Source organism: Ursus americanus, chromosome 22 (assembly GCF_024610735.1).
Source record: "Ursus americanus isolate L20-20 chromosome 22, mUrsAme1.1.p, whole genome shotgun sequence".
Lineage (NCBI taxonomy): Eukaryota > Metazoa > Chordata > Mammalia > Carnivora > Ursidae > Ursus > Ursus americanus.
The window spans coordinates 11,358,727-11,381,893 of NC_142148.1; the positions used below are offsets into that span (position 1 = coordinate 11,358,727).

General features: G+C 51.9%; 1 protein-coding gene across 1 annotated transcript; it reads right to left on the minus strand.

The window, feature by feature from the left end:
- Positions 1–2,261: 2,261 nt before the first annotated feature.
- SNAI1 (snail family transcriptional repressor 1) lies at positions 2,262–23,094 on the minus strand. The gene is made up of 4 exons (XM_045771540.2): positions 22,961–23,094; positions 8,156–8,313; positions 7,009–7,536; positions 2,262–3,288 (listed from the first exon to the last, which is right to left on the minus strand). Exons 2-4 carry the CDS (start codon positions 8,235–8,237, stop codon positions 3,104–3,106), a joined length of 795 nt encoding a protein of 264 aa, XP_045627496.1. The 5' UTR covers positions 8,238–8,313; positions 22,961–23,094; the 3' UTR covers positions 2,262–3,103.
- Positions 23,095–23,167: the final 73 nt, after the last annotated feature.

The window sequence follows — 23,167 nt, forward strand, 5'->3', positions numbered from 1 at the left end:
TATTTTATTGTTAAGTCCTTCCAGAATTTCCATGTGTAAATATAAAAGGGAGCATGTACTGCAGGTTATTTTTTTCACTTCCCAATGTGGCTAAGTGGGGACTGTTCCATATCAGGACGCAAGGTCCCTCCTCATTCCTTTTATCTCTACCCCCACCCCCAGAAGCCGACATCCCTCTTTAATCACCCTAAATAGCCCGGGCCCACTAAGCACTCAGGTGTGCACCCCGGCCACCCTGCTTCTTGAAGGAGTCTTTGCCCCACAGCCTCCATCACCCTGAACCAGGCCAGCATCGTCTCTGCCCGGGACCTCGGGGCTCCCAGCTGTCTCTCTCCTCCCCTGACTCCACTAACTGCGCTCTCCACCGGGAGCTGGGGCACCCCGTGTACTAGCAGAGCAGGCTCCATCACTCCCCCGCTTCGGTGCCGTGGGTGGCTGCAATCCCGACTCCTCACGCCGCACACTGGCTCTGCAGGATATGGGCGCCTCACTGGTCCCATCCTGTCCCCCACCCTCCACCCGCCCTGGTCTTTCCCTGCAGAGAGCAACTTCATTCCAGCCTCCAACCCTTTTCATTGGATGCTCCCTCGGCGCCTGGAACTTTGTCCTTCTTCAGGTCTCAACTGGAATGTCAGCGCGGCGAGGGCTCTGGTTCTCCGCCTGCCTTATCAAGCGAGCCTGCCCCACGGCTCCCTCTAATTCCATCTTGGCACCATCACCGTTGGAAAGCAGCGTGTTTATTTAGTCACGTGTTTGTTTTCTATCTCCCTTGCTAGAACCTAAGTTCCATGAGTGCAGGGAGGACTATCTGTTCACCGCCATGCCAGGGGCCTTGACCGGGACCTGGCACACATGCCACGCATCAAGACCACCGAAGGCCCCTTTCCAGGCTCTGGGGAGGAAGGCAGGGTCATCACGGCCCCCATTTTATAGAGGCAGAAACTGGGGGTCCCAGTGGGGAAGAGCCTTGTTCTAGGCCCTGACAAGGGTGCGAACCAGGCACCCCGGACTCCCAGGAGGATCAGAGCCCGGTAGACCCCACTTTAGATGCCAGGGAGGGGTTTCCACCAGGTCTTCTCCCCCCCCCCAGGAGTGTGTGAAGTCATTTATTCCCTCACCATTGGTGTCAGCACCTACTGTGGAGTGCCTGTATGTGACAGACCACGGGCAGCGGACACAGTAGGCCTTCAGCAAATTGGTGCCCAACCCCCACCCCCCGCAACTCCCTAACTTCCCTTCAGGGAGGCCAGCTACAATTTGGCGATTGTTAGAGAACTTTTTTTTCTTTTGGGAGGAAAGCTGCAAGTCATTAAGGGCTGCTCCCGGCCTGCGGGTCACCATTTCCTGTTTAGAAGAAAGAATCATCTCTCCTTTGGAACATGAAGCTCCCCCCACCCCCGGCCTGACTCTGGGGCTCTGGAGCTCTGGGACGCCTGCAACGCCTGCTCAGCTCCCCGCAGGAAACTGGCACCTTCAGCACCTTTTGTGCTCAAAAAGGACACTCATTTTCTCCTGGCCTCAGGAGGGCCCCAGAGGTGAGGTCACCACGACAGCCAGCCAGGAGTGAATTATCCCAGCCCAGGACACAAGCGGACCGTCTTCCCGTCCTGTCCTCGAGCAGGAAGCTGCATGACCCCTACCCTTTGGCCTGGCTTCTCACCCTCTTGGCTCCAGCCAGCCAATTTCCTTGCATCAAAGGCCATTTGGTACCCAGCAGCCAGACAGAGGTGTGGGTCCGACAGGGAGGCCGGAGTGAGGCCCAGAGCCCTTGGAAACAGGAAGGACATCCTCTGTCCCCTTCTTGCTCACTGCATTCCACTCCCCATCTCGGAGCAGTCAACCCCTCCCCAGAAGACCTGCAGTGCTGGGGCAAAGCCCAGCAGCCTGTCTAGTTGATAAGACCCAGCGAGCTGGCTTCTCACCCTGTGGACCTGGTCAGCCTCAAAATGATGGATGAGAGAATCAATCAGGGTCACAACGTGAAGTGCAAGGAACCTGCACACAGCCCCCTGCTGCTCACTGGTCCACAGGTGCTTCCCACCCTCCCCATCAGACAGGACACCCAGGCTCAGAGGAAACGCGTTTGCACAAATACAGTCCCTGACAGTCGAAGGCAGTGGTCCGAAGCCAAGTGACGTTTATAAGGACAGGGTTTCAGCCTGTGTCAGGAATACCTGAGCTCCATGAATCCCTGCCGCCGCCTCCCTTCCTGAAGGCCCTTTAAAACACTTACCCCTCTATAAAACTAAGTAGACTTTTTTAATACATAAATTAACCACTTTATTGAATATCAATAAACTGTACATATAACTATACAAAACGTTTCCTTAGTACAAAATGTTGCTTGCAATATAAATACCAGTGTACCTTTAAAAATGTAAACATCTTCCTCCCGGGTCCACCTGTCAGACCCCAAAAATAGTTCTGGGAGACACATCGGTCGGGCTGAAGCACCCCACTCAGGCCCCCAACAAGTGACAGCAATTACTCACAGTCCCTTTTGGGACTGTTGTTAAACTGCCCACGAGACAGGTGCCACCATGACAAGCAGGAGGCTGAGACAGCTGCCCAGGCCCAGGGGCAACCTGGGGTCTAGACATGCCCTTGTGTTCAGGCCCCTGGGCTGAACCTACGGGTGGATTACTGCATAGTTAGTCACACCTCCTAGAGGGGTGGCCTGAGGTTCCGGGTGGGGGAGGATGGGTTCCCCTGAGTGGGGGGGGGGGGATGGGAGTGGGGGAAGCTTCCTATTAGTCTGTTGGCTTTTGTCCTGGAGCTCAAAGCAGCTGTATCCAAACACTTCTGGACACACAAACCCACACAGAGAAGCCCAACTCCAGAACACTCGGCTACAAGCCACCCTCCCTATCAGCCATCCACAGAAATGTCCACGGAAAGGCCTCTCTCTGAGCTTACTGAGGCACCTAGGGCAGAGAGAACTGGAAAATGGTCCTCAGAGTCCTGTGGGGCCAACGCAGCCAAACAGGGTCGCTCAGAAGGGAATTCCGAGGCAGGGAGACGGATGGGGGTGTGCCTTCCTTTCTGGAGTTGGGGAGGCTGTAGTGGAGGGGGTGGTCTGGAGAGGCAGAAGGAGCCTTGAGGGTCAGCGGGGGCCCCCTGAGCAGCCTGACTCTTGGTGTTTGTGCAGCAGGGACATGCGGGAGAAGGTTCGGGAGCATGTCTTGCACTGATACTTCTTGACATCTGAGTGGGTCTGCAGGTGGGCCCGAAGGTTGGAGCGGTCGGCAAAGGCACGGCTGCAGTGAGAGCAGGAAAAGGGCTTCTCGCCTGGGGACAGAAAACAGGAGTTGAGTGCTCAAACCACTTGGGATAACAGCTGACATTTATTTACTGAAATCCCTGCCCACCCACCCAGGCCTTTAGAGCCCAGCTCACCCCACCCATGAAGGAATCCCACGACCCAGAAAAACCAGGCCATATCTAGCGTCCAAAGGCCTGGATATGATTGGGAGCTCTGCCACTTTCCACCATGTGACCTGGAGCAAGTCACCTGGCTTCTCTGAGCCTCCATTTGCTCATCTGTAAAATGGAGCTGCTCACCCTCGCCCCCACAGGAGCTGGTAACCCCGAGACGGTAAATAAAGCACTTATCCAGGCAAGCCGGCTGGGACAGTGACGGCAACTGCATTACTGAACACTTCATGCCAGAGACAGTGAGGAGCACCGTACGCTTAACTCACTTAATCCTATCCCTGTCCTCAGTGTAGAGTTGGTGAAACTGAGGCACAGAGAAGCCAAGTAGCGTACACAGGGTCACCCAGCAAGAACCAAGCAGCCTGACTCCAGAGCCGTGATTTTAACCATTACACAGACAGCCTCCCAGTGAAGGGGGCTGTAGGGGGTGTTCCTCATTATCACTCCTGAATTTACTTCATCTGGACACAAAGCTTGAGTCAGCCTTAAAGGCACCCTGCCACACCCCTCCCCCCAGCAGGTCAGGCCACTTCTCTGAGCTGCTTCCCCATCATAACGATGACCACGTTTGGTAATTTCAAGTCTTGTCTGTCCCCCAATCAGACTGAGTCCCATGAGAGCAGGGGCCTCCCCTGAATTCATTCCAAGGGCATAGGGCCTGGGACCCCCAAGAGGCTACAGAAACCTTTTTACCTTATGACTTGTTTAAAACCCCTTCCCACCTGTGGCCCTCACACCACCTGCCTGGCTAAGGCTGTGCTGAAAGAGAGAGTTATGCATATAGAGCCAGGTACACAGTAAGTGCTCGGTAAGTGCTTATACAATAGATAAGTCTTTTTTTTTTTTTTTTTTAAACCTCAGAGGAGCCTGACCCTTCAATCACCACCAGATAACCGCTGTTCACCAACTTTTCATAATTTCTGCCCCAACTAAGACGATAGAGTTCACAGTCCAAAAACACTGACAATGTTGTGAGGTTGTTTTTCCCTTGGGGCTGCAGCATTTCCTAAATAAAAAGTCTGAATAATAAACTCATTAAACAAGTACTTATGGAGCTTCCATTCTGTGCCAGGCAATAATGAACATTCTTTACTAAAAAACAGAATTCTACCCTCCCACTCCCAGCATTATATGCCCCTAGGCCACGGCCCATTTGTTAAATCCTAGGGTTGGAATTCCAGAGCAGGGAATGAATAAATTCCATCAACCTTCTGGGTGCCTGGGGCACTGTGCTGGGCACTGGGAGGGAGGGGTCCAGAAGTCAGATGCCTGAGGCCGACTATGGAGCCATCCATTCAAGGGCTCAGTCTCCTGGGGCAGACATACAAGGAAACAGAGCACACAAGAACAGGGGGGTACTTAGCAGGAGGACTAGGGAAGGGATGTCTGAGTTAACTGGCTGTCATTATTGAGCACCCTCTGCCTACTAGGCCTGAAGGGTCTGAGGACTGCACTACAAGGGCCAAGTGAAGGTCTTCCTCCTTCACATGCTTCCTTGTGAACCAAGGGCTTACTGTATGCAGATATGGATAAGGGCAAGGAATCCTACTTTCCCCAGAGCACAGAAAGTCCCTTCCCTCACCTCCTTGGTAGAGGTGAAGGAGCCCTGGCTCAGTCTTATGAGCTGTGACTTGGAAAAGTGATTTCCGTCTGTGCCTCAGTTTCCTGATCTGTAAGGTGGGGGTTACGACAGCACCTCCCTCCTAGGGCTGTTGATTTATTGCATTAACCCAGGTGAAGGAAGCCACGGGCAATGCCCCTCCCATACAGCAAGTGCTCGGCGAACGTTACCTTTATGTCATGTATGATTAGACAAGAACGTGAAGAAGGAAGGAGGCCTTATAGGATGTGATGGGGTGGAGGTCTGTGTGTCTAAGCAGCAGGCACAGACCTGCACCCCTTGCAGATCCCCCACCCCCACAGACGTCTTTATGGTGATCCTGGCGAGTGTGAAATCGGCACCAGGCCGGCAGGGACAAAGGCCGCCGAGGGGGGCACTGTACATGCGATACTCCCCGGATTAAAGGGGCCTGACACGCTGTGGGCCAGCAGCTGCGGCCTGGAACAGGTGCTGGGCACCACTGGCCCATGCACCTGCTCCACCCCCCCAGCCCCCACCCACTGGGCCCACCATTAAGGCACACAATGGGAGTCAATGAGGATGGTGATGGTGCATTTCAACAGGCTTTTTGTGTCCCAGCCGTGCCTTTACATGAAAATATCCTGATGGGTGGGGAGAGAAGCTGGGGGGCTCAGGGGAGCACCCCAAGGGTTCTCACTCCTCCAGAGTCCTCTCCAGCTGGGCAGTGGCCCAAGACAGAGGCCTGGCAGTTGGACCTTTACATCAGGTCCCTTTAAAATCAGGGCTATGTGTGCACAAAGTAAGAAACGGGGAGCCATAGACTGCAAGCTGGGGAGGATGCCAGGGACACCGTAGGAGTCATGAGAATACCAATAATGCCTGCAAAACACCAGGCCTAACAAACCGCCCCACTGACCCTCACGGCTCAGAGGTCAGCCACTGGGCCAGGAAATGCCAGAACTGAGGTCTCCAAACCAGTCAGCTTGACCCCAAAGCTGATAGCTATGACCCTTGAACCTTCTCCCAAAGTCACTCCCCAAAGAGCAGCCCCAAATATGGTGGCTACCACCTTTCAATTTCTGAAAGGACACAGTGGCTACCTTTTCCACATTTCCAGAGGACAGAAGAGGCTCCATCTCATAATTTTCTACACATTTAGTATTATGTTTTTGAAACATCAAGACCTGTTTTCTGCTGGCAAAAGTACTCCCAGGTCTAAATAGGACTGAGTTTATCTACTCCATGGTGGGGGTGTGGAGAGCAGATTATTATGAAGTGATTAAGGAGCCACTGAATCTTGATAGCCAACCTATAAAACGCTATCAGAATCCACCTTTAGGATCATGCTATCATAATCCTGAGGCTCAGACCTTACATCGCTTGCACAAGGTCACACAGCATGGAAGCAGAGCAAATATCAAAACCATTTCTGTGTACTTATGTATCAAGTGGTGGCCCAGGTGCTTTCTTTCATTTAACTGGCACAGAAACCCCACAAGATGTTCTTATGTTCATTTTACAGATGTGGAAACTGAGGCTGACAGAGGTGAAACATCGACTCAGGGTTTGAAGTTCTGGAAGCAGGACTGAGAGCCAGGTGGGGGGTCTCACAACATCCTGCCTGGCTGGGGTGGGGGTGGGGATGGGCTGGGGGAGGGTGGAGTGAGGTGGGCCCCTTCACACCTGGCCCAGCAGCAAGGTGTTGGTTGCACCTCTCCCCTATCCAACTCCAACCCATTTGGTGGAGAAACAGAGACCGCAGAGACATAAAGCTATCTACTTTGTCCATCTGCTTAGCCGATGAACGAATCAATGTTTCTGCCAAACATTTCAGAGAGCCAAGCCCTTGAACTCATGAGCCAGAAGTCAGGAGACTCTAGCCCCAGTTTCCACACTTCGAAAAATCACAGCAAGCCCAGGCCCCCCCAGAGCTGGCAGAGAGGGCGGCGGGGACCGCGGTGAGAAGAGCGGCAGCCCGCGGGGACACTCACCAGTGTGGGTCCGGACGTGGCCCTGCAGCAGCCAGGGCCTGGAGAAGGCCTTCCCGCAGGTGCCACAGACGCAGGGCAGCGTGTGGCTCCGGATGTGCATCTTGAGGGCACCCAGGCTGAGGTATTCCTTGTTGCAGTACTTGCAGTTGAAGGCCTTGCGAGTCTGGGAGTCCTTGGCCACGGAGAGCCCTGCCAGCTGCGTGGGCAACTGGCCCAAGCCTGGGAAGGCAACATAGCCCTCGGCCTCCAGGGAAGAGGCTGAGGTGGAAGAGAAGGACGAAGGAGCCGGTGAGGGGGGGCTGGGGGGCTGGGAGCCTTTCCCACTGTCCTCGTCCGACAGGGAGGTCAGCTCCACGGCCTTGGGGACCTCCTGGGGCAGAAGGGAGGCCCAGCCGATGGGCTGGGCTTGGGGTGCCAGGAGAGAGTCCCAGATGAGCGTGGGCAGAGAGGCCGTGGGGTTGAGGACCTCGGGAGGTGGGATGGCCGCCAGCAGGTGGGCCTGGTCGTAGGGCTGCTGGAAGGTAAACTCTGAGGGGAGATGGAGAGAAGGGCAGGGTCAGGCATTCGGTCGCGCAGTCAGTCAACAAACAGTAGCCTGCTGCGGGCTGGGGCCCGGGGCCGGCACTCAGTTCCTACTGGAGGAGTGAAAGGATCACGGCCGGGGCGGCCCGTCCTGCCCGCCCGGAGCCCCTCCTCAGCCGGGCCGCCTGGCTCGCCCGCCTCGGCCTCCAGATCTTACACGAAGGGCGCCGCCGTCCAGCCCCGACTCGGGGGCGCTCCCCCTGTGCCCCACATCTCCCGGCCCGCGGGACACCGCCGGCGCCTCCCCTCCTCAGCGCGTGCCCCCGCCCCACCTCCGGCCGCGCTCTCCCCCAGAGAAGCCCCCTCGCTTCCCCGCCGTCGGGGCTCGGCCGCCGCGCAGTCTCCTCAACGTCAGACCCCCGCCCTCGGAAAGCCCTTCCCCAACCGCCCGCATCCACCTGCCCCGGGCTCCTCACGCCCCTCCGCACACTGCCCCGCGCCGGGCCCTCGGGCTCCGTTGCGGGCTCTGCATTTGGCCCCCGAGGCCCTCTCCCCCAAGGGGGCCCCCAAGCGGCCTTCGCCGGTCTCCCCGAAGCCCCCGGGGTCCCTCACCCCGTCCACTCACCTGGAGAAGAGTCGTGCAGCTCGCTGTAGTTTGGCCTCCGGCGGGAGCACGCGGACTTCCTGACGAGAAAAGAGCGCGGCATGGTGGCCGAAGCAGCCGGGGTCGCCGGGGCGCGCAGGGGTCGCGAGATACTCCACCCGCGAGGCCGTGCCGCTGCGCTGTGAGTGGAGACGCACCGCCAACTCCTTTAAGTACGCCAGCCTCGGGGTGGGGCGGGGCCGGATGAGACCACGCCCCTTTGTCACCTCCGCGCCAATCGAGGCGCGCCTTCGCCAAAGGCCACGCCCCGAGCAGGTGCTCCGGAGGCTGGCGGGGCTAGCGCCGCGTGGCGCTGGGGGCCGGGCGGGGGCTGCTCGGAGGCCCGGCCGCGGGCGCTGCGCGGATGGCCGCGCAGCGGACTGCGGGGGAGGGCGGGGGCCGGGTACCGAGAGCCCCAGGCGAGACGGGACCCCCTTCGGGACCCCGCGCGCCCGCCAGCTCAGCGCTGCACGGTCGTCCGCCTCTGGCGCCCCCTGGCGCCGCGCACCGCGGGTCCGGGCACCTGACGTTCCGAAACCGCCTCCGCCTCGGGCTCGGGGAGGGGGGCGGAAATTTCCTCGGTCAGGCTGGCGCCTCGCAAAGAGCGAGGGACGATACACATTTCGGGGGAGGATGCGAGGAAATGAACACCTTCACGTGGCTGCTGGCAGTGCGAAATGCCACAGCCTTTTTGCAAAGCAATCTGGCATCATCTCGCAAAAGGCATCCGTTCCTTTACTTAGCAAATGTTTACTGAGCACCCGCTACGTGCCAGGCACTATTCCCGGAGCTGGGGACACAGTCCTGAACGAAACAGTCGGGGTCTCTACCGAAGGACAGCTCGCCGTTTGGCGGGGGAGAGAGACGAAGTAAACAGACAATTATTAAGCAAAGGGAAGTGTGCTTTGATGGGGGGAGGCCACAGGGCGCTGTGACAGTCAAGAAGCGGGTCACCTGACAGGGGGTCCGGGGCAACTTCCCAGAGGAAGTGAAGAAATACCGAGGGGAAAGGCCCGAGGTTAGAATCAGTAACTACTTCAGAGTCATTGAGAGCAGCTCCCAGGGATGGGGGTGGGGTGGGCAAGCCGGAGAGGTCAGATCTGCTGGGCCTCCAGGGCCTAGAGGAGTTTGAACTTTGCCCCAAGGACAGTGGGAGCCAAGACAGGATTTTCAGCTGAGGAGGGACGTGTTAAGAGTTTGGTTGAGAAAGATCACTCTGGGCAGGTGGGAGAAAAAAGTAGGGAAGGGAGGGGCTGAGGTGGGTCTTCTCACCTGTCTGGAGGTCATGAATCCTGTGTCTAAAGTACCTAACACCAGGCTCCACAGTGGGGGGGAGAGAGCTGACTGATCAAATGTGGGGTGGGCCCAGGGGAGGGACAGCTGGAGCCTCACCCTGGGCTCTGCTGTAAGCCCACCCACTCCAGACAGGGCCATGCCAGGCCTGGGGGTGAGGGTGGGGGCACAGAAATAAATCCAAAGGTCCTCCCCCCCCCCCAGCTTGTTTCCATCTATGAAGCAAGGACTATGAAAACCTGTAAGTCCCCCTACTCACTACCTAGAATGAGGGCAGGGACAACTGTCTGCTTGCGTCACTAACTTGTGTTCTAGTTGGTGAGTCGAAGGTAGGGTGGGGGAGGTGGGCCATATGCAGTCACTATGAAGAACACACCCCCCTCCTGTGTCTATTTAGTTCCAAAATGTCGTGATTCTCCACACGAAGCCAGAGGGAGGAGTAAGACCTTGTGTCTCTGCTCAAACCCTCCCACGTTCCTGTCTCACCCAGAGTAAAAGCCAAAGTCCTCACCACAGCCCTCTGCCCAGCTGATCCGACCTATGCTGACCTTGTCTTGAGCCACTCTCCCCACTCCCCAGGCACAATGATCTCCCTCCACACTTCTTTGTGTTCCTCCACATCCCAGCCCTTTCCCACCACAGGACCTTGGCACCTGCCAGCCACTGCCACCCCCTACCCCAACGCATCTTCTTCCCCCAGATCTTCACCTGGCTGGCTTCTTTTCAGTCTGTTTCGTCATTTTCACCAAATGCCTCATTAGTAATGAGAGAAATGCAAATTAAACCACAGCGAGATACCATTTCACACCCATCAAAAGAAAAAAAAGTTGAAATTTGGTCAATATCAAGTGTTGATGAGGGTGTGAGGGCAGCAGGACTCTTGTCCCATGCTGAGGAGAGTGTCAATGGGCACCACTTTGAAAAAGTTTGGCATCTGCTAGTAACAGGTGACTCTCCTCCTCCCAGCATCCTACTCCTAGGCCATTCTACTCGCAGGGGTTCTCAGCCCAGGCCACAGATTAGATTCTGCTAGGGAACACCCAAGCCTGGGCCCCACCTCCACAGACATCCTGATTTAATTAGTCTAGGTAGGGGTGGGGAAGCGGTCTCCGATATTAGCATTTTTAAAAACTCTGCAGGTGATTCTCGTGAGCCATTAAAGCTGAGAACTGCTGCCCAGCCCTGAACTCAGAAGAAACAAGAGAATATTCACGGAACCCTTGTTCCTAATAGCAAAAATTAGCAAAAAATTGAAAATGACTCAAATGTTTATCAACAGTATCATGGATTAACAATCCATGGTACAATCCCATAACCTAAGAGTAAATCCTATCTCCTGGAGATGCCTGAAAGGTAGAGTTCAGGGGCCGCTAATGCTCGGACACCATGGCCTGGGCCTCGGCTTTCCATTTTCCTCGATTGGACAAGAACCTGCGCCTGGGAGGGAGGGGAAGCAGGGGAGGACCCATTCTCAGATCTGGGCTGTCCCCTCCTTTCTGACTGACTGGCCCCCGCCCTCGTTCCCCTCCCTCCTGGAAGCAGCGGAGACCGCGAGGTGGGGTGGGGGGGCTTCGTCCGAGGCCTCGGGACCACAGACCAGCTCTCCCAGGTGCTGCCCCTAGGCTGCGTAGCGGGGGAAGACGACACTTTAGATGCAGTGGTGCCAGGTCCTCCCGGAAGTGGGCGGCAGCCGCCGCGGACCCGGCAGCGCCAGGAGACCTCTCCACGCCCCACGCCCCACGCCCCGGTCCTCCGGCGCCCTCTGCTGGCGGAGGCGCTCCCTGAGACCGCTTCTGGGCCGCCCCGCGTGGGGCTGGGCACACAGGCCCGTAAGGGGGTGAAAACTGATACACCTGCCTTGCAGAACAGTTTGGGACTATCTCATGTGACCAGGAATGGCCTCCGAGAGGAAGATAAATTTGAACACAGGCCTCCGTTTTCCACAGGTGTCCATCCCCCACTAAAAGTAAAAACAATAAAGGGGCCTGGGTGCGTCAGTGGGTTAGGTGTCTGCCTTTGGTTTAGACCATGATCCTGGAGTCCAAGGATCGAGCCCCGCGACCGGCTCCCCACTCAGCGGGGAGCCTGCTTCTCCCTCTTCTTCTGCCCTCCCCACCCTCCAGCTCGTGTTTGCTGTCTCGCTGCTCACTGCCTCTCTGTCAAGTAAATAGTCTTAAGAAAAATAAAAATAAAAAAGTAAAAACAATAACTAAAAATGTGCCTGAACCAGCCAAAGCAGAAAGTCTCCGTTCATCCCAGATATCCTCCCCAAAGGCAACTATTTTTACAAGTGTCTTTTAGGACCTTCCAGAGATGGTCTTTATAGAAACAAGGCATGTACATATTAATATGTATATTAATATATTATATATTACTTATATATTAATATAATATAATAATATAATATAAATGTACATGCCTTCTTCATGTACCACAAATGGGAGCCCACATGCTAGCCTACACTTTGCTTTTTCCTCCCAATTAACAATATTCAGTGTCTTGAAAATTATTCCGTATCATTACACGCAGCTTCCTTAATCTTTTGCAGGACTACAGACTCTTCCACTGTATGAATTATACCACATCACACAATTTATCTAACAAGAGGATTCGTGCTGAGACTTTTGGTTAGATTACAATTTTTTGCTACTATAAACAAGGTGGCAATTTCAATGACTATCTTGTACACATATCTTTGCACTCTAGGTCAAAGGTATGTTATATAAAATATTGATACATTTGTCCAAATGTCCTCCCAAAAGGTTAAAATAAATTATACTTCCACCAGCAGGGCAGCAAGGGCCCCTTCTTAAAACCTGGCCCAGGCAGGGTACTGTCTGACTTTTTATCTTTGCCCATCTGATAAGGGAAAGTGAGACCTCCTAGTCACAATGTGCATTTCACATGAATGCGGTGGAACGTTTTTCACGCACTCCAAAGCCATTTCTGTTTCTCCATTTTCCGAACTATCCCTTCATATCCTTTGGTCACAGAGTTGATGAATTTCTTAGTTGCTAAGAGCTCTTTGTATATTAGGCCAACTTGCCCCTGCTGATTAGATCATTAATCAGTGAGCCAATCAATCAAAGAGTTAATCTTGACCAGGAAGAAGACATTGTCTACAGAAAGTTCTAGGAATGAGTCAAGGCTCAACCTCCACCCTTATCCTTCCTTGATTTAAAAAACAAAACCTCTTGAGTGTCTCGCACTTGCCTGAAAGCAATGATTCAGCCTGGGGCCTGACCTAAAGGCCCACTTGAAGGAGTCAAAACCACCATCCCCCCGATATAAATGGCTTTCAATGGAATTTTTGGGTCCAAGTCTACTGTGTGTGGCCCAGAGTTGGGAACCAAGCAAAGATGTGGAAACCCTTTTCATTCCAATTTGCTGAGCACTTGCTGTGTGGTTCTGTCCAGGAGCCTCACCCATATGGGCATCTCTCTAGCATTCCCAAGGTGGTATTTGATGCTCCTACACTCAGGCCAAGGCCCACCTACAGCCCAGTTAATACATGACAGTGCAGTCATAAGGAGAAAGCTGTCAAAAAGGAGAAAGCTCTACATGTAACGGATTCAAGGTGCAGGTGCAGAACAGCAGACAAGGTGATACCATTTGCATAGAAAGAGGGAGAAATGTATAGGTGTTTCTTAGAGACACAGAAACCACCTCTGGAGGGAGACGCTAGAAACTGGTAATGGTGGTTGTCTCTGAGGAGGGGATCTGGGTGGCTGCCAGGCAAGGGTGGGAGGGAGAGGCTTTACTACATGCCCCATCCCATGTCTGATTTTTTTTTTATCATGTGACTGTATTAGCCTCATTAATTTTAATAGAGTAGCAAACGTTGTCCATCATAGTAGACTTGTTAAATACCTAAGAGTCCAATCAATGGAAAATCTTAACAGCTGTTAAAATGTCAAAGCCTATCTGCATCCGCAAACCCTCCATGGCTCCCATCTCTCTCACAGGAAAAACCACTATTTTCACTACACCAGGAGGCTCTGCAGGGTCTGGCCTTTGTGTCCCCTCTGAGCTGGCGAGGCACCTGCCACAATACACCAGGCAGCTCCAGCTTCAGAGACTGCATGTGATGCTCCCTTCTCCCTGGAATGTTCTCCCCCAAGATGGCCATAGGCCAAATCCAAATTGAGGTTTGTCTTGGTATGGCGAGAGAGAGTGCACATAGGCACAAACGGCGGCGGGGGGGGGGGGGAACCTCCCTGCTGAGCAGAGAGCCCGATCCGGGGCTTGATCCCAGGACCCTAAGGTCATGACCTGAGCCGAAGGCAGACGCTTAACCCACTGAGCCACCCAGGTGCCCCTAATATTACATTTTTAAAAAAGTTTATTTAGATAATCTCTCCCCCAACATGGGGCTCAAACTCACGACCCTGAGAGATTCAAGATTTGTATGCTCTACTGACTGAGCCACAGGCGCCCCTAAATATTACATTTCATCAATTAAAAAACTTGTGGAAATGTGTTTCTTGTTACAGAGAGAATGTCCTCACTATTGAGCCCTCCAAACCCTAAATGTTCACATTGGCCCCACCTGGGCGGGGACTGGCTCGTTCACTACTGTGACCTACACACCTCACCGCCACCTGCTTTACCGTAGGCGCCTAATAAACATTAGCTCAACAGATGAATAAACCGCAAGACTTGAAGTAAAAAAATTCGGGGGAACAGTATATCTAATAGGCTGCCTTTTGTGCAGAAGTAAGAGAATATCCACCGTGTGGGCCCAGACTATCTGTGAAAGGTGACCCAAGAATTTGGTTGCGTCTGAGGAGTGAAATTGACGGGTGGGTAGGCGGCTTCTTTGCCTCCTAACCTTTCCTGAAGGGTATGGATGTTTTATTTCAGGTACGTGTGTCACAATTTCAAATAAACGACTTTTCCGTGAAAATAAAAAATCCCAATCACCAGACTGCCTCTGAGACACGGTTTCTTCATCTATTCAGTAGGGGTAATAAGAAGGGGGAGTTCTGGAACAGTCCTGGGTAACCAGGAAGAGGTGATCACCCTGGTTAAAAGGCAGTTGCCTGAGGCCTCCAGGGTGACAGGTGTACGTGAGTCGGCTGAGTGATGCCCTGGAGCCAGGCCTCTCCACCCCTGCCTTGCTGGTGCTCCAGGCCTGCGACAGGTCGCTGGGACCTCTCCTAGGCGCAGAGTGCACCCTCCCCCGCTAACCTGACCGTGCATTCACCACCAGGGGCACACACACACAATCTTTCAAACTACTATCTAACTATCTCGCACACTAATTCGGCCTTGGCAGCCTCGCCCCTTGGACTGGCTGGCTATCACCCTGTTATCTCCCCTTCCTGGCAGAAGGCTGAACCTGTCTCCAGGAAAAGCCCCAGGAGCCTCCTCTATGCCCCACCCACACCCACCTTTCACACCTGTAGACCCCCGTGCCTCTCTGAACCTTGAGAGTGGGAGATATTGTCAAGCAGGGGAAAGTGAGTGCAAATGATTTTCTCAGGTCAGAGTCAGCTCTTAGCATCAGACTCAAAATAAAATCCAAACCCTGCTCATGGCCCCCAAGCTGCTCTCCCCCTTGCTCATCCAGTCTTGCTGGCCTTCTTTCTGCTCCTATTCTTTCCCATAGCCGGACTTCTGCCCTTACTGCTCCTCTGCCCGGAACGCCCCCCCCAGCTCTTCCTAGAGCCGGCCTGACTCAGTTCAAGCATCCTCTCAGAGGCGCTAATGTCAGCTCACTTGCCCATCTGTCACACTGGCCCATTGGGTTCCCACAGCAAGCCCTGAATGGTAGGCAAGACTATTAGCCCCATTTTATAGGTAAGGAAACTGAGGCTCAGAGGTGAGATACCCCCAAACAACAGCGAGTGAGCCGCAGAAGGTATCTGGCCTAGGAGGCTAGGCTATTGTGATAACCCAGTCAGACACAAACAAGGTCTCTGTGCCTGTGGAGCTCACAGGTAAGGGAGGAAGACAGGAACAGGCAACCCACAAGCCCCAAGGGACGCAGGGTGAGTCAGAGGAGTGAGATCCAGGCTGAGGTCACAAGGATGGGCAGGTGAGAGGGGAAGGGAAGTGAGAGGACATTCAGACAGCAGTGACCAGCGGCCACCATGATTAAGAAGCCCAGGGGCAGATGAATGTTCCAGGATGTGAGAACAGTTCAGGACGGCAGAAGCCAGGACCCTGCCGGTACTTTTTAAAATCAAAAATGTTTAAGTGGAGTTTAGGAAATCATGTTTTTAATATTTGTATTTATTATATTAACACTTTTAAGACATATACACAAATTACTGCAGAGCACAAAGCTGGGGCCCAGCCTAGCTCTACCACCCACGGTTGTGAGACCCTAGACAAGTCCCTTCCTCGCAACTACCACCGCCACCCAGGTCAGGAGCTAAAACCTCCAGAGCCACCTCAGAAGCCCTCCATGTATACACACACACACACACACAAACACACACACACTCCCTCTATCCTGACTTCACCTTGCTGCTGCTCTCACTGATCTTGGAAACAGGGTTTCCAAATAAAATATAGATGCCCAATTAAATTAGAATTTCAGATAAACAACAAATACACTTTTAGTATAAGACTGTATGGGACAGACTTATTCTTTATCTGAAATTCAGAATTAACTGGGCTTCCTGTATTTTCATTTGCTAAATCCGGCAGCCCTACTTGGAGACGGGCTCTGAGCAGCACAGCACAATCTATAACCAGCCCCCTGTCGATGTGTAATTAGGTCGCTGCTCAAGAACAATGGTCCCATGAAAATCCCTGCATCAAGGACTCCAACCTTACCTACAGCTGTATCTGTAGGGTGTGTCCCCTACGGTGACTCAGTCACTTCCCTGCCGGGATTCCTGTGGCCAGGCCGGTGGGGCCTCCACGCCTCACACAGGCTCCCTCTGTCTCCTCAGGCATGCTTCTTCCCCCGCCCCCCCCAACTCTGCCTGTCTGTGTCTGTCTCCCTATTTCTGCCTCTCTCAACCTCTATCTGATCCAGCAGCTCTGCATTATAAAACACTCAGACAAGGAGGCAAAAAGGTATCTGTGAAGATGCTCACTCTGGCACAGTCTAGAACAGGCAAGGTGGAAACCATCTAAATACCCCTGGATAAAGAAAGTATGGTCTACCCTCACCAGGAGCATCATGCAGCCATTAAAATAACATGACACTGACATGGGAAGATGTGTGCGGAGACACCTTGGAGTGAAATCGGCACGTTACAGACAGCAAGTAGAACATTCGCCCATTTTAAGTTTCAACCAGAAATATGGTGACTCAAGGACATGTAAGTATTCCGCTATTGATGGGATGCATTGTCCCTTGTCTGTGGGGTGGGGTGAATGGTTTCGACTTTCTTCTTTATATTTTTCTGCCCTACGTGTCTTCTGTTATTTTAACAGTAAGCATTATGATTTTAACAATGTGCACATTTGCTTTATAATTTTCAACACTGTGTCCATTTCCTGTCCTATCGACATATTTCTACACAGGCAGCACTTTTTTTCCGAACCATTTAAGAATAGAGACATCATGTCCTTTACTTTTAAACTCCTCTATGCATACCTTTTAAGAACAAGGATATCCCCCCTTATGTAACTGTCCATATAACTGTCAAAATTGGAAACGCTAACATTGATAAAATACTGTTCCTTATTCCACAGTCAATATCCCACTGTCAGCAATTGGCCCAATAATGTCCTTTATGGTAACCCTCACCATCCAGGCTCCAACGGGAATCAGGCAGCATGGCAACCATGTAGGCTATTTGAATCTGACCATGACAGTTAGGAAGAGTTCTGGCTGTTTTGCAGAATGTCCCTCAATGTGGATGACTTGCCTAATAATTCCTTATGGTTAGACTCATAAGTTTTTCTGCCAGGGACCTCAGAAGTGGTGCTGTGTCCTCAGTACATGCCATCAAGTGACCCCTGGTTTGTCCCATTATCAGCGATATTACCTTTAATCACTTGGTGAAGGTGTCTGCTAGGTCTCTCCACTACAAAGTCACTAATTTCTCCTTTGTAGATAATTTGTGGGGAGATCATTTGAGACCAAATAGTTTAGATGATTTTTAGAATCAGGAGAGGTATCACTGAAGTCTTATGACCTCTAAGGACTAAGCTTGTCCACCTGATTCTAAACATCACCTGAGTTGCTGCCCCACCCAAGCTACAAGAGGTTTGTTGTAACACTAGCCTGCCCTACATTATATAGGGATTTCCTAAATTAGCCTAAGGATGCATTTTACCTGAGGTTCTTTCTAGAAGATACAGACTCCCAGGCCCCACCCATGCCTACCAATCAGAATCTCCAAGGGAAGGGCCTGAGAATCTATTTTATAGCAAGTGACTCCCAGGTAATTCATGTCTTCGGGCCAAGTTTGGGAAACACCCCACTTAATAATAGCATTTAGTCATCAAACCTTCGCAGCTGCTAGGGGCTTAAGAAGCGCCAGGCATTGGGTGGTCTCAGGAATGGATGAAAAAATAGTAGTGACCACCGGTAGCTCATTTATTAAGCATTAAGCACTTACTTTGTTCCAGGCCTCTACTATAGCTTTGTGATTAAACTAGGTTCCCATAACTCTGTGAGGAAGACACTTATTAGCCCCATTTTACCAATAAGGAAACCAGAGATTAGAATAATCTGTCCCAGGTCACAGAGCTAGCAGTGTGGGTGCTGGAATAGGGAGCTGTGTGTGTGCCTGAGACCATGGATCTGAACACACCTCTGTGCTGCAACACGTCGCTGGGTCCCTGCTTGAGCAAATTACTCATCCTCTGGGGCCTCCACTCCCTCATCTGTGTAATGAGAATGCTATTAGTGTCTCTCCTGAAGGCCTATTTAGGAGGATTCAAGGAGATTGACTTGTCCAGGGTAACCTGAGTGCCGGGCTTTGATCACCTTTCAGGAATTAGAGGATTAAATCAAAATTATTTGAGGGTAGGCACTGTCAGGAACCAAGGATGAGAAAGATTATCATCATCATTACTCCTGTATTCGTAGCGCCCCACTAAGCCCTAGATGGGACGCTCAGCAGACACTAAGAAAGGTGTTAAGGAGATGAATACAGACAAGAAAGCATCCAGGGACCACCTGAGGGCCTGGGCAGATCAGGCTTCCACCAGGCAGCAGCCACCTTACCTTGAGGGCCAGCCTCCCTGTGGACAGCGGGGCCAGTCCCAGGTTCTAGGAGACACTGCCCCCTTCAGGCTCTCCCTACCACCGCACAGGCCCCTACTTCCAGGCAACAGAGAGGAAGTACCATTGTGAAAGAGCCCCCTTTTAGTTGCATTTCAATGTTAGGAATATTTATTGAAGGTACTTGGGGCCAAGTATGGAGGACAGAAGCATGCAAGACAGGCACAGTCCTTGCCCTCAAGAGCTTAACTTCTTAGTATGGGAAAACAAGTAACTGCTTAAATAATAATTTAATGAGAAGGTGTGAGCCTAGCACATAGCAGATGCTCAGAACGTTAATGTGCTAATACACACAGAGTAGGGTTTATAGACTTAACCAATAAAAATACACGACACCCGGGATGCCTGGGTGGCTCAGTTGGTTGAGGATCTGCCTTTGGCTCAGGTCATGATCTCAGGGTTCTGGGATCAAGCCCCACATCCAGTTCTCTGCTTAGTGGGGAGTCTGCTTCTTACTCTCCCTCTGTGCCATCCCTCCCTCTAATAAATAATATCTTAAAACACACACACACACACACACACAACACGCAGTTAAATGTGAATTCCAAACAAGTAGGTTTTCAGCATGAACATCCCTAGCATCATTTCCCAACTTGAGCAAATTATACTTCTGTGAATTATGTGATACGTATTTATACTAAAAAGTTATTTGTTGTTTGCTTGAAATTAACATGTATCTGGGAGTCCTATATTTTACCCAAATATTGAGCAATGGGGTCACAGAGGCAAATAAGAATCCTGACCTCAGGGAACTTATGGCACAGTAGGGGTATTTCTACAAGAGTTTAACAAATACCCGGATTAGTACCAGAAGTTGCTATAGGAACATCAGACATGAAATTCTGATCTAGACATCCAAACTGCAATTGGGAGGCAAAGGCAGTGGGGGAAGTGGTCTGTGTGTGTGTGTGTGTGCACACGCAGCAGCACCGAATATTCCAGAGGGATGGTGGGAGACATGACACACCTGAGGTGCGGAAAGGCTAATATGATCAGAGCACGATGAGTGTATCAGGAGCTGAAGCTGGAGAGGCAGGCAGGTGGCAGAGCACAAGGGGCCTGGAGGACCATGTCCAGGTGCTGGGACTTTATCCAAGGGTAACTAGAGCCTTTGAAGGGTTTTAAAGGATATGATCCTTCCGGCTGTTTGGTGGAAGATGCATTGAATGTTGGCTAGAGAACACTGGAGAGGCCAGAAGGGAAGTTGCGGCAATAATTCACGTGAGATCATGGTGGGTTCTGAGATGCTGGTGGCAGGGGGCTAGTGAGAAAACACAAGTGCGTTATATGGGAGCTAAAATTAGCACAATTTTGTAATATGGGGTGTTGGGGGGGGGACAAAGGAGTTACAGATGATACGCAGGCTAACTCTTGAGCAACTGGAGGGATGGTGGCCTCACCTCCTCTAAGGTGGTGGGAGAAGAAGGACCTAGCACGGGGTGTGGTATTAAGAGGGCAGATGATGAGTGAGTTTGGGCCATGCACAACTAAAGATGCCCTTCGGTCATGCGGTGGATAGCTCTATGAGGAAGTTGGCTCTGTGGGCCTGGAGCTCGAGAGCTGTCTGCTCTAGAACTATGGGTCTGTGCCCATCAGCACACAGACAGTGATGAAAGCCAAGGGGAAGGGTGGTGAGTGGGGGAGGGAGTCTGCCTGGGGACAGGGTGTGGGGTGAGATGGGAATCCACCGTAGAGTCCGAACAATTCCAACAGCTAAGAGAAGGGAACCAGGAGGTGGCAACTGCCAAGGAAAAGGAACATGGCAAAGAAATAGGAAGAGAAACCAGATGGTGTCCCAACAGAAAAGCCAGCAGAAACAACTGTTTCAAAAAGGAGGGAGGGGTCAAGAGCACTAAATAGGTTGAAGATGGAAGCGGAGAACTAATTAACGTGTCTGCTGGGAGTTAGGGACAAGCTTTGTCTTGTCTTCAGTGAGGGGCAGGGTACAAAGCGAACGTGGGAGCAGTTCGGGGGTAAGTTGGGGAGTAAGAGAAAATGAAGCAGCTGGGGAGGACAACCAGTTCAAGACGTCTGGGTATGACGATGGAGGAAAGCTATGGGCCAGTAGTTAGATGGTGGAGGAAACCCAATCATGTTCAAATGCTGTTTGGGAGAAGAGCCAGTAGTAGGAGACACTCAAGTCACAGGAGAGCAAGGGAGAAGACCTAGGTGGAGAAAGGACAAAAGGTCTAGATAGTTACTATAAGCCCATGGACTTCTGGCTTCTAGTTCCTTTATAAAGTAGGAATATTTACTGTTTATTAAATGGCTACATTTATTAATCCCTTCCCACGAACACTTCGTCAGTCTGTAACTATACACTGGATTAATGTGTGAATCCCCGGTGCCTAGCACAGTGCTGGCACAGAGTAGGTGCTCAGTACACACCATGTATGTCTGAATTTGAGGAAATCATCCTCCTCCAATGAGAACATTTTTAAAAGTTGTTTTTGGCCAAACTGAATGTGAGAGCTTTCACCACTGCAAATGAAACAGATGCCTACTGACTTTTCCTTACTTAGATACCTAAATCAGACGTAGAGATATTTTGTCCAGTCATACAATTCAAGGACTCAGTTGATCCACACCCATCTTTGGCACCAAAATAACAAACATCAGAGTAATTTTTTAGTTATTTAACAGTGTGCCAGGCACATCCTGGAGTTGCTTAAGAGCTGGCACTTTCTGTGTGTGCAACGAGAGAACGTGGAAGTCTTAAGTCCAAAGCACCCATTCCCCAAATATCCCTGATTCCCCCACAACTGCCGCTCGCGGAGTTTTCCCTCCAATTCAGAAAGACACCTCCGCCAAAGCGTCTGGGCCCCAGACCCTGGTGTCGTTCTTGACCCCTCACTTGCTTTCACACTTTCCTTTCAGAAAACACCTACGACCTCGCCACTACTTTGCCAGCCACTGTGCTCACTGCCCTGGGCTCCTGCAGGCGCCGCCTCCCCAGTCTCTGCTTCCGCTTTTCCTGCTATCGGCCCTTCTCCACATGCAGCCAGAAGATTCCTCTTTAAACCCAGGCCAGGTCTTGTCACTCAGTACCTCCAACGCTGTCACATCAGCTACAGAAAAGCCCCAGATCTGCCCTCTGCAGCCTCCTTGCTGACATGCTGCCTCCGGCACAGCCTCATGACAGCCCCCTCTCGCTGCAGCGGCCCTGTGTCACACACGGGCTCCCACCTTAGGGCCTATGAACTGGTTCCCTCCAGGAATGCTCTTCCCCCACCTGGTCAACAGACTTGTCCCTTATCTCATTCAGGTCTCAGTTCAAACGTCACTTTCCTGACCTGTTTTTGGATGACAAGGGATTTCAAAGGACAGCCACCGTGTATCATGTTAGACCTGGAGGAAAGGGAGGCACAAATGGTGACTTCCTGATGTGCAACCAGAGTGCAGGACTTAACTGGAACTTAGCCAAAGGTGGAGGCATGAAGGCCGGGGAAGAGGATTCATGGATCACTGGCCTGAGTAGTTACTGGTACTGTCCACACAGCAAGAGGGAATGACACAGAAGGGGGAGAGGCATGGAGGGAGGACACTGGGGATGCTGAGCTCAGTTTGGGCCAGAGTAAATCTAACATTCCTACGGGATTAGGATTGGAACGGCTACGTCCAGGAGGGAAGTCTAGTAGCTGAATGCCACAGTGAGTACCCACAGTGTAGCAGGTGCCACGCCAGGCTTGGGCTGCTTCCTGAATCCCTATGTCCTTAAGAGGCAGCTATTCCCGGAAATGGACAACTAGATAAAAGCAATACTTGCACGTTTGTTTTAAATACATGTAGTTAAAAATAAGTAGACATTTGAGTAGTTCATTTGCAATGATAAAAGTTCTTATGTCCGATTTCGCCAAAAAACTTTTATAATTTCCTTATTGAAAAAATGAATGACTCCCTTGTATTCAGGCACAGTGGCTATTTACTAAGCACCTATAATGCGCCAGCATGGTGCTAGGCGCACATTCATCACCTACATCATTATAAACTGGTAAGTAAAGGATTAACAAATGGTAACTATTTAATAAATAGCAAATACCTCCTCCTTTATAAAGACCCTAGAAGCCAGAAAATTATTCCCATTTCATTGCAGGGAAACAGGTTCAGGAAGGGGAAGTATCTGCCAAATGTCCCACAGCCAGGGGCAGCATGCAGAACTAAGGTATGCCATGACCTTGGACCCTAATGCACGGAAGCCCTTACTTCGACACCCCGGGGCTGCTGCTAAGTCATCAGAATGCAGCCGAAGCCATGGGTCTAAACGAAGCCTCGCTTCAAGGAACATGGTCATTTCTCACCTCACCCGAGCTCCCAGCTGTGAGAAGAGAGGGTTGTGCTCCTTTTCCAGAGAGGACAGCTTGGGGAGGCCCAGCTGGTGAAGTGTCGGAGCTAAGACCAGCGCCAGATGGGATTCGTGACAGACGAGGACTTCCCCTTAGAGCGCCAGTCTTTTGGAGTCTCCGCAGGCCCAGACTTCAGCAAATGGTGGCTAATGGAAACAGGCA

Bases quoted from the DNA above. Each gene is read 5' to 3' on its own strand.
- SNAI1 (XM_045771540.2), bottom strand. From the start codon at position 8,237: ATGCCGCGCTCTTTTCTCGTCAGGAAGTCCGCGTGCTCCCGCCGGAGG. The intron at 7,537-8,155 runs GTGAGTGGACGG...ATCTCCCCTCAG, and splicing joins GCTGCACGACTCTTCTCCAG to AGTTTACCTTCCAGCAGCCC. The intron at 3,289-7,008 runs GTGAGTGTCCCC...TTCTGTCCCCAG, and splicing joins CCACGTCCGGACCCACACTG to GCGAGAAGCCCTTTTCCTGC.